Source organism: Triticum aestivum, chromosome 7D (assembly GCF_018294505.1).
Source record: "Triticum aestivum cultivar Chinese Spring chromosome 7D, IWGSC CS RefSeq v2.1, whole genome shotgun sequence".
Lineage (NCBI taxonomy): Eukaryota > Viridiplantae > Streptophyta > Magnoliopsida > Poales > Poaceae > Triticum > Triticum aestivum.
The window spans coordinates 190166561-190178306 of record NC_057814.1 but is presented as its reverse complement, the minus strand read 5'-3'; the positions used below and the strand labels follow the sequence as shown (position 1 = coordinate 190178306).

At 44.4% G+C, this 11746-nt stretch overlaps 1 protein-coding gene across 1 annotated transcript; it reads right to left on the bottom strand.

The window, feature by feature from the left end:
• Positions 1–476: 476 nt before the first annotated feature.
• Positions 477–5122, bottom strand: LOC123169783 (disease resistance protein RGA5). The gene is made up of 4 exons (XM_044587648.1): positions 4946–5122; positions 3825–4645; positions 1382–3361; positions 477–870 (listed from the first exon to the last, which is right to left on the bottom strand). The coding sequence occupies exons 2-3, from the start codon at positions 4610–4612 to the stop codon at positions 1414–1416; spliced, it is 2736 nt and encodes a 911-aa protein (XP_044443583.1). The 5' UTR covers positions 4613–4645; positions 4946–5122; the 3' UTR covers positions 477–870; positions 1382–1413.
• Between the last annotated feature and the right edge of the window lie 6624 nt (positions 5123–11746).

The window sequence follows — 11746 nt, the reverse complement described above, 5'->3', positions numbered from 1 at the left end:
CTCTCCGACGCCATAAACCCTTGGACGAACTGGGCTGCTTCCAGCCGGCCCATACGAGCGCCCAGCCGGCTGGCTAGAAGCTAGTACTTCGGTGCCGAACGTTTCTGAAATCGCCACGTGGAGTTAGAAGCTGCGTTTGGAAGCTGAATTTGAGGAGTTTTAGAAGCTTGGAGGGGTTCAGAACAAGCCCTGAAACTTGTGCTAGAACAAGCGGCTGAGAGGATGCACTGAAACCAAGACCAAGAGGCCGTCGTGAAGCATGGCATGGGAGGTGATCCAACAAGGGGTAATTCATTATAAGCGATGTGGTTCTGTTGGTTTCCCTGTTGCTCTGTAAAATTAACCACCCTTGTTTCATATCCCAGTTTGATTCTGCGAACTGAGTTAATTGTCTTGTAAAACAAGCAGCTTGCAAGTCGGTTGTCATATCAAACGCATCGTCTACTTGTATTGAAATCCAGGATAACAAATTTTAATAAGTTCTTATCAAAGTAGGAGCATCAGGGCAAATTATTCAGTACAGTACAAAGTAGGAGCCAGTTATTCAGCACACCAGAACAACAACCATCTGTGATCTGTCACTGAAATGAATAATTCAGGCACGGGATACATCAGGGCAAGTTCCTGCACTCCAACAATCCTGTTACAAGCAACTGAATGGAACAACAGATGACGGCAACGAAAGAGAAGAAGCGCTCAGATGAAATAGTATCAGGAGCAAAAACCAATAGCTTGATCTTCAGCAGAGAAGAACAGGAGAGGTACATTTCTATGTTGCTGACATACATTTGAGAGACATCTTCCTACCTGTTTGTCGTTGTGACCCTGGCCTGTTGTTCCAAGTGACATAAACTGAAATCCGCTCCTTTCCTGAAAACCAATATAGTCGAGAGTGTCAGTAATTTTGTAAAAACTCAGGCAGCTGTAGGAGTTCAGAAAAAAACATTTTTTACAATTTATTGCCCATTTAATCTAGCAATACCGCAGTTTCCTCAAGAAAATAAAGAAACCCCCAGTAGAAGATTGAAGAGAGGAACGTAAGACACAACATACAAAGTCTACATGTCGTATTAGCAAACATATAATAGAAATTAAATCATGTTAAACACTATCTCTTTGCAAAATTGATAACACACTCTTCCATGTGACCATGATTACCTCCAAACTATCTCTACTTGTTAGCCATATTTTTAGCTAGGTATATCTTACATAAACCTTGCCATAACAAAGTAAAAGAAAATCATAGCTAGCAAAGCAATAACGATTCCGTGGTGACTGATGAGGTAGAGGTACATTTCATGGTAATTTCTATAAAACAAACAAAAATGAGAGAGAGAGAGATATTGAGACGGGGAGAATGAAGGTGCAGATTTGTACATACGAGATGTTGCTGCTGCTGAGCCAAAGGAGAAATTACTCCGGTAAAAATTTCAAATTGCGACGGAAGAATCTGATTGTAACACGAGGATGGCTTGGATGCATGTTGATAGCACTCCTCAAGGCAGACTCTGTACTTCTCTTCGTGGGTTCTGTAGCACCTTCACAGCCGATTGCTGCAGATAATTCTTCAAGCGCTAACAAGTGCTCGATGCCGGCTGGTGCAGCCCCATTCTGATCTGATCCACTCATATTATGCATTACCTCGAGTCTCTGGAGTTTAGGCATTACACCAGCCTGGAAGTCCAGGTATGTCATGCTGCTTATTTGGAGAGAAAAACGCTTTAGAGCAGGGAATGTTCCTCTCCCCGCACATATGGCAATCATTTTATCTACGGCTCTTCGGATATCCATATCAAGGTGAACGAGGACGGGCAGTTCTGAAAGGATACCAACACCATCGTTTAGCAGCTCACAAACTTGCAACTGTAGTTCACCGAGGTTATGGAGTTCCCCTATCCAACTAGGGATCCTGGAAAACCAGCAGTTCCGGAACATGACGAATCTCTCAAGTCGGTAAGGAGTTGGGGGAGGAGACAATGGCATCAAGCCATCAATGCAGCCCCTCATACTGACAAGCAGGTTATCAAGGTTCCGAAGTTTCCCCAGAGAAGAGCGTAATACATCCACGCGTCTCTCCGTATCTTCCGGATGAGGGCCACATGAGATAAATAGATATCTCAGATTGGTCAGCTCACCAATGTTTTCGATATTATCTATGGTGTTCACCGCCAAATCAAATGCACATAGATGTTGTAGGGACTTCATCTTGCCAATCCCATCAAAAACCTCTGATCCAACATTTAGATTCATCAAGTGTGGTAGTTGAACTATATCTGAGGGAATATTGGAACACCTTCCTAGATCAAGTGTTTGCAAGTGTTGTAGCGCTCTAATCTGTGCTGGTAGTTGGTACAAGCAAATGCGACTAATCCGTAAATACCTCAGCTGATACAATTTAGGCAGTCCACTCAGATCAACTGTAGCACGAGGGAGGTTAATAAACAGAACTCGGAGGAACTTGAACTCTAATAGATCAGGTGTACTCTCGGAGCTCCCAAAGAACATAACTGATCGGACATGTGACATACTAGTGTTCCTCGGTAATATTGCTTGACCATTACTTAGACTATCCAAGTGAATAGAAAGTCGACGGATCTTGTAATCCAGTCCTGTAATGGCTCGTGTGTCATCCACTATAGTGAAAAAATTCTCTTCTGCGGACTTGAGCAAGATTAGATCGAGCATCATATCATGTATTCTGCATTTTGTCACTGACCCTCTGCTGTCAAATTTTACAGGTTGAATAAGACTCCTATTGACAAGCTCATTGAAATAATTACTTGCGACCTTCACACCATCTTGTCCATTCTCTTTGCCGGCAAATCCTTCTGCCATCCATTGGCGTTCTAGATCATACCTTGATATTATGTAGTCCTCTGGATACATACCAAGATACAACAAGCACGTCTTAAGATGAAGGGGAAGATCTCTGTAGCTAAGGTTTAAGATTTGCCTAACTCCTTCCAGCGTGAGATTTGTTAATGAGCCTAAACAACTCCTTACATGTTCCCACCTTTCTTTTTGGATGGAATCTTCACTGGCTAGCATGCTGGATATAGTAACAATTGCAAGAGGCAAACCACCACATTTTTTAAGAATTTCAACTGAAACACCTCTAAGATGGTGAGGGCAAGCTTCCTCGGAGCCAAATATCCTGCCAAAAAATAGTCTTCTCGAGTCTTTGTCGTTGAGGGGCTTCATTTCTAAAATGTGATCATGACCATGGAAACAACATGCCTTAGCCACAACCTGAATTCTAGTAGTAGTTATTACTCTGCTCCCAAGATAATTTTCTGGAAAAACACATTTGATAATATCCCAGGCTGATACATCCCATATATCATCAATTATAATCAAGTACCTGCAAACATTCATCACTATGTCAGCCAACTGAAATTTACAGTGCCAAGTAATTAAGACATCGAACCAAAAAACATAACTTTGTTTAATCAAACGTAATTGTGATTGAATAAAAAAGACTCATTAATTTGTTTGTGATTGTTAATAAACTAAAATTATGGGATAAATCATAATATATGATCTGAAATAAATTAACACATTTTGTTTAAGATCAATATTGTCACTGGTAATAAAATTAGCATGCAATAGACTAATATGGTTTACTCGTATAAGTTTATTAAATGAAATGTAGATGCATCTATTAACTACTAAACTTGTTGTATGTTTGTTATGCCCATCTAATGATTTTCTACCAAGACTTTAAAACATCAATAATCTTTAAAATATAGTATATATGTGTATCTGAGAAATCTTAAAAATCAAAGACAAGAACAAACAATAATACATGAAGTAAGAATATGCACCTCTCATTTTTGAGATGTTCCCTGAGCATGTCGATAAGATGTGACTCGCATGCGTGAATAGATGGCTCTACCCCAAGTTGTGATAGTAAACCACGCAGAAGTTTTGGGATGTCTGGCTTCTGAGAAACGAGCACAAAAGCAGTACAACTGCTAAATTCACCCTTGAGCTTACCATGTACCACACTAGCAAGTGTTGTTTTGCCTAGACCTCCAAATCCAACAATAGATACCACTTTCAACTTCTTCTCCCCATCTCTTAGCAAGTTAATAAGCTCATTCGTTGGCTCTTCAACACCAACAAGGTTAGCTGCGTTTTCATAGAGCGTGGCAACACGTGGGTCAATGGCCACATTGCTTGATGAGGAGGTATCAATCTTATACCTTTGATGCCGTGCACTTGTCTCGAGAACAAGTTTCTTTACGTCCTCGATTTGTTGAGCAATCCGATGGCGAGACCTCAAAGTTTTGAGGCGTCGTATCGTGCTGCTGACAAACCCATCACTTTTATCGGTGCCTCCAATGTTTTGCATAAAGTCATCAATGATTTCCTCGATGTCGTACGACATCTCCCTGACGATGTCCCTCCATCTCTTGGTTTGTGGATCTAGCTCATCCAGATAAGAAAGCCCCTCAAGTGCATCCTTCATGCCGCTAAGTTCATCGCTGACGAACTTGACCTCTTTCCGGAGGTTTTTGAGCTTGGCGAACTCCTCCCCCATGAGGTTGGTCAACTTACGCAAGACGGAGTTCATCGCGCCTGTGGAAGTACTCACCAATATCCTGTCCATCGCAACCGTTTATCTTGGCTCCTGGTTATGCTCCTGCAGTGTAGATCAGGATTTCCGAGTTGGTTATATTTTTTTGCCTAGGTAATAGAAAGGGAAAGAACTTCTAATATGTAATAGCATGTTAATTGAAACCAAAACTAAGGATGTTAAAAAGCTAATCACGCCTACAGATACTATATCATGGTCCCTTCGATCCATATTAACTGTCGCAACTTTAGCATAACTTTGTAGCTGTTTACCCAATCGAAGGCGTTGAGTTCCTACTAATTCACAGCAAACTGAAGCTCAGGTTGGCAACGAAAAGCAAAGCAGAGTTCGGAGAGAGTTAATAACCTCTGAAAGTTGCAACGCGTGCTTGGAGGAGATGCCCCTGGCTGCTCGCTGGTGGTGGCCGTACGGCCGGCGGCGAGCAGAGCTTGCAGTACGATTTATCGGAGTCCGAGGAGATGAAATGCCTCTGCACGTGCGAAATAAGGAAAGGAACGTGCAGAGTAGTGTGCGATGATATGGATCTGGTGGGAGTGGTTGGGGAAAGGAGCGAGTCAAGTCCACGTACATATACAATTAAGGTTGTGTGTTCGTACTTCGCACGCATTCGCTATATATTATCTGGTCAATAAGACCAAGAAGCAGTCGTGAAGCATGAAATGGGAGGTGATCCAAGAAGGGGTCTAACATTACAGGAGAGAGCCCCGCTTCGGTAGACCCCCCTCACAAAACGTATAAAGGGTTGTGACGCCCGGATAATTAGGCTACAGTAATCCCATATTAATGATGCCATGTCACCTCGGTTACTATTGATACTCTCGCGTTAGTTTGAAATGATTCAAATTAAAAATTTGAATTTAAGTTAAAACTATTAAAGTTTTCAAAAGTCAAAACTAAATTGTTTCTAACGTGTCAAATAATCCATAGACCATGCTGGTAGAGAGACCACACCTTTATAAAGTATTTAGATGCACTAAAGTAAAGAAAATTGTGGCTAAAAACAAATATTTAAATACCTTTTAAATAATAAAAATGTATTAAGTAATTATTACTACACCAAACATTTTGAGCTAGTGGCCTATATTATAACGATACTTTAGGAGTTTGTTTTGTATTTTATAAAAAAACTGTAATAGGTGTAACCAAAATAGAACAGAAAATAATAAATAAAAGAAAAGTAAATAAAAACAAAGCTAAGAAAAAAATAAAAGACACCCCCCGCTGGGCCAACCGGCCCAGCCGGCCACCCCCTCTCTCTGGCCTACAAGGCCAACCCCGACCCAAACCCTAACTACCCGATCCCCACTCCCCTCGATCTCCCCCACGCCCCTCTCCCCTTTTCCCCCCGTCCAGATCGAGGCAGAAGAGCCAGATCCCGCGCCGCCCCGCACCCACGTCGCCAGCGCCCCGACGCCCGCCGACGCCCGTCGCCTCCCCGACCCCAAGCCGGCGCCCCGCTACCTCGACGCGTCATCCTAGGCCTCGCCGTCGCCGGACCTCCCCACCGGACCTCCTCATCTCCTCGTCGCCGGTCTACCCCAGGCCTCGCCACCTCTTCCCTGCAACGTTGGTGAGCCCCCGGCCTTCGCCTTCCCTACTTCGTCGTCCCCCCTTTCTCTCTATCACCGCGGCCACCGCACCCTCGTTGGGGTCCGGCCCCGCCCGCTGTCACTGCGCCCCGCCGTGCCCCTGCTCCTAGCTGCTGCAACTGCTTCTGCTGCTGCCCTGCTGGACCTTGTCCCCTCGCCACCGATCGTCGCAGCCATCGCGGCCCCGCGACCAACTCCGGCGGCCCGCCGGCCGTCGCCCGTGCGCCCGGGTTCGCCCCGTCGGGCGCCTGGTGCATGCGCCCGTAACCGGCCTGCAGCGCCCGCTCGGGCAGTGCCCGAACCGTGCCCGGCGCCCGCCCCTGCGCCCGTTAGCCCGCCCGCTAAGGCCCCTGGCCTATGACATATGGGCGCCACCAACTGGAACGTTTAAAAAAAGTTAATTAAAAATATATATTCAATAATTAATTAATTAATTAATTATGTTTAATTAACCTAGTTAACTACCGTTAGTTAACTAATCTGTTAACTAAACTAATTAACCTGGTTAGTTAGTTGCAGTCAATGACATGCGGGACCCACACGTCAGTTTGACCAGTCAACACCTCTGTTGACTGCTGACGTCATGCTGGGGCAATAATACTAATTTCGAATTAATTTAATAATAATAAATTAGGAAATGATTTAAAACTTTAAAAATTAATATAAAATAAACCGTAGCTCAGATGGAAAAACTTTGTACACGAAAGTTGCTCAGAACGACGAGACGACTCTAGACACGCAGCCCATTCGTCCGCCACGCGTCCCTAGCATAGTGAACCTGAAACATTTGACCTCTGGTTCATCTGTCCGAAAACGCGAAACACCGGGGATACTTTCCCGGATGTTTCCCCCTTTCGTCGATATCACCTACTACCGCGTTAGGGCACACCTAGCACCGCGCATTACCATGTTAAGCTTTGTGATGCTTTGATTGCTCTGTTATTTATTGTGTTCCCCCTCCGTTACCTCTTTCTGGTAGACCCCGAGACTGCCGGCGACCCCCAGTTCGACTACGGAGTGGTCGACCCCTCCTCCTTGCCAGAGCAACCAGGCAAGCCCCCCCTTGATCACGAGATATCGCCTATTCTTCTCTATACTGCTTGCATTAGAGTAGTGTAGCATGTTACTGCTTTCGGTTAATCCTATTCTGCTGCATAGCGTGTCATTGTTACTACAGTTGTTACCCTTACCTGCTATCCTACTGCTTAGTATAGGATGCTAGTGTTCCATCAGTGGCCCTACACTCTTGTCCGTCTGCCATGCTATACTACTGGGCCGTGATCACTTCGGGAGGTGATCACGGGTATATATTCTATATACTTTATATACATGACACATGTGGTGACTAAAGTCGGGTCAGCTCGTTGAGTACCCGCAAGTGATTTTGATGAGGGGGCTGAAAGGACAGGTGGCTCCATCCCGGTAGAGGTGGGCCTGGGTTCCTGACGGCCCCCGACTGTTACTTTGTGGCGGAGCGACAGGGAGGTTGAGACCACCTAGGAGAGAGGTGGGCCTGGCCCTGGTCAGGGTTCGCGGATACTTAACACGCTTAACGAGATCTTGGTATTTGATCTGAGTCTGGCCATTTGGTCTATACGCACTAACCAACTACGCGGGAACAGTTATGGGCACTCGGCGTCGTGCTATCAGCCGAAGCTCTTTTTGACGTCAGCGACTGAGTGGCGCGCGCCTCATTGGACCGTAAGCTCACGCTTGTATTAAGGGGGCTAGGTCTGCTTCCGGCCGCGTACGCAACGTGCAGGTGTGCAATGGGCGATGGGCCCAGACCCCTGCGCGCATAGGATTTAGACCGGCATGCTGACCTCTTTGTTGAGCCTAGGTGGGGCTGCGACGTGTTGATCTTCCGAGGCCGGGCATGACCCAGGAAAGTGTGTCCGGCCAAATGGGATCGAGCGTGTTGGGTTATGTGGTGCACCCCTGCAGGGAAGTTTATCTATTCGAATAGCCGTGTCCCTCGGTAAAAGGACGACCCGGAGTTGTACCTTGACCTTATGACAACTAGAATCGGATACTTAATAAAACACACCCTTCCAAGTGCCAGATATAACCCGGTGATCGCTCTCACACAGGGCGACGAGGGAAGGATCGCCGGGTAGGATTATGCTATGCGATGCTACTTGGTGAACTTACCATCTACTCTCTTCTACATGCTGCAAGATGGAGGTGGCCTGAAGCGTAGTCTTCGACAGGATTAGCTATCCCCCTCTTATTCTGGCATTCTGCAGTTCAGTCCACCGATATGGCCCTTTACACATATACCCATGCATATGTAGTGTAGATCCTTGCTTGCGAGTACTTTGGATGAGTACTCACGGTTGCTTTTCTCCCTCTTTTCCCCCTTTCCCTTCTACCTTGTTGCCGCAACCAGATGCTGGAGCCCAGGAGCCAGACGCCATCGTCGACGACGACTCCTTCTACCCTGGAGGTGCGTACTACTACGTGCAGGCTGCTGACGATGACCAGGAGTAGTTTAGGAGGATCCCAGGCAGGAGGCCTGCGCCTCTTTCGATCTGTAACCCAGTTGGTGCTAGCCTTCTTAAGGAAAATTTGTTTAACTTATGTCTGTACTCAGATATTGTTGCTTCCGCCGACTCGTCTATGATCGAGCACTTGTATTCGAGCCCTCGAGGCCCCTGGCTTGTATTATGATGCTTGTATGACTTATTTTTTTATTTTTAGAGTTGTGTTGTGATATCTTCCCGTGAGTCCCTGATCTTGATCGTACACGTTGCGTGTATGATTAGTGTACGATTAAATCGGGGGCGTCACAAGTTGGTATCAGAGCCGACTGCCTGTAGGAATCGCCTTTCCAACTCCTTGGCCGAAGTTGAGTCTAGAAGCCGAAAACTATTTTACTAACTTGGTTGTGTGGCTTACGGGCCCACGTCGCCATTGGTTGGTAATAGGATCTTTTACTCCTCGACCTTTACTCTGGGACTCTGATCTCTCCTCTATTCAGGTTAAATGATTTTCTAAAAATCTAACTTTAGGTTCTCGAAAACACTTTCTCCCGGAGAGCCCCTTCAGTCCAGATGATAGCCGGTTGCACCATAAGATTTCGAAGTTACTCTCCGATACTCTTTTGAGACTTTGTGCCCGTTGCTTTTGCAATTCCCTACCACCGAAATATCCCTATGGATAAATACATACACTTGCCGTTCTTACTTTTATTCCCAGTTGATCTTGTTATTACAAGATACCCTGAAATCCTCTCTATTGTTCCGAGAATATTTTGTGCCTACTATCTTGCAGTTCTTGCCACCTGAATATCCCTATGGATAATTTCTCGCACTTATAGAGTATCCGCTCATCCCCAGATGGTTCGTGTGTCTCACAAAATTCTTCGGAATACTTTTTGATCTTTCGAAAATCCTCTACAGCCTGTTATTCTTGAAATTCTTGCCTGCTTGCATTATGGTTAATTCCATATGACTAGTAGTCCTCGATAACAGGTTATCCTTTTTAAAAATTATCTTTCTAACTCAGACGTCATTCCGGACATGAGTTGGTTCTCGGCAATTCAAACCTTTATTGATTGTCCAACTAAGTGTTTTCAACTTATCCATCCTTGATCAGAGCGTCTGCTTCTGATCCTTCGTTTTGGAAACCATAATTTCTTTCTATTTAAGCATCAGACTAATCAGGTGATTCTTGAATCTGATGCCTCTGCATTCTTTCTTCCTCTGAGTGAGTATCGATACTCACATCAGCTCCATTGTGGATCGCCCGATCCATTGTTGGATTTTTATCCGACATCGTCCTTCATATTCAATCACCTTGTGAGTTCTTCCGCTGATACATAATGCCTTTGGTAAATTGTATCCTCTGCTTGGCCAACCATGCTATGCTTTCGAGCTTGTGTATTTACTTTTGAAACTTGTGGTATATGTTACTAAGATGCCTGATGGGTTGAACCTATGCCTTCCCCTAATCCGCGAGAACCCGAAAGTTTTCACAAGTCATACTCTTCCGGTGTTCTACCAGATAAAATTCCAACACTACAGTTTTATCAAAGCGAGAGGTGAATGAAATGATATGCATTAAAGAAGTGGGAGTCGACCTTGAACTTTATGTTCATGCCCATGAAAATGATGTAGACTGTCTCTAAAGCTTCTTGCAAAATGATTATCCAGCTGTATGATTCTTTCAGTATTCTTGAAATTGATTCCTTACAGTTATGGTTCCGACCATGCTGTCCTGATCTAATATATCCGATGGGAATTCATTCTAGTGCCTCGTCTATTTTTGGCAAGGTTGAAGTATCTACTGTCATAGGTCAATGACCCGGTACTACTTCTATCATGTTCAACCTTCGAGTATTACCCCCTGGTATCTTGAAGATGTCTTGCCATTGCACCACATCTTACTAACTTTGTTGAAGTAATGTCTTTCCTTGTCGTAATCACTCTACGTGTTCTAGGTTGTTATCAACCGAGGACACCGACTAGTGAAATTATTCCGCACTACAAATCAAATACCCCTAGTATTTTTACTAGGAAATTCTGAACTCAATCTGGTCATTCCTAGACTATCGGTTGCATCCTCGTCTTGCTATCTTTGACTGTGCTACCTCATCTTTCTCTGGTGCACGAATTCTTCAGTGTGTGAGCACGACTTACGTCGAGCTTTCAACATTATGTTGCTTGTATTGAAAGGCAACCTTGGTTCCGAGCTTGCATCTTATATTTTGATCCTATAACTTGCCACTACATCATTCCCTTGCTTGTTGCCGTTGTTGTTTGATTGCATCCTCTCGAAACCTCCCGACAAATGTGTCGGATCACCTTCAACACTTTGACTTCTTCCGAGATGTCAACTGTGTTCATGATGGGAAATACCCTCCTTGCCCTCGATAATTTTTATTATCATCGACAACACCCTTGACTTCCTTTCATCGCGAACTTGTCCACATTATGAATACAACTTGCTCTCCAGCTAGTGTTGTGTTCTGCCTTGAAGTACTACTTTCTTTTCTGTCGAGAATGTTGTGGGGATTGCTCCACCTCTTAGAAATTCTCGGTATGATGATACTTCTCACCATCACCATTCTTTTTTGGTTCTCGTGTTGATTCCAACCGGGGTATCAACAAGTGAACGACGCTGTTTGGATTTAGTACTTCTTGTAACCCTATTGCTTTGAAGTTAATGATCAATAGTTCATTTTAGCCTATCAGTTATTAAATCACCATTCTAACAATTGATCAGGCTACCTATGCCCATATTTTGGGCGCACCTTTCAACCAATGTTTAATTGTGTATGTTTTCCTTGAACATACATCATTATATCATTCGATCCGACAAATGTTATCTCTTTGTTCACATAATTGTGAAAATCCATCTAGTCAGAAATCTTGATGAATTGTCGCTGAGTTCCTCAGTCACCTCCTCATCCTCTCCTTGGTTTGATGATGAACTCTTGTTTCGGAACTCGCTTCCATAGTTCAATTCCTGAGAATCTTACAATGTCATCTCGGCAATTTGTGTTGCACCTTTCTTCTCAGGCGTCCTGAATCTGAGTTATCCTAACACCAATCAG

What these genes read in the sequence shown, in the direction of transcription:
- LOC123169783 (XM_044587648.1), bottom strand. Translation starts at nt 4,612, where the DNA reads ATGGACAGGATATTGGTGAGTACTTCCACAGGCGCGATGAACTCCGTC. An exon ending in GAACATCTCAAAAATGAGAG is followed by an intron (nt 3,362 to 3,824) that starts GTGCATATTCTT and finishes GAATGTTTGCAG; the next exon opens with GTACTTGATTATAATTGATG.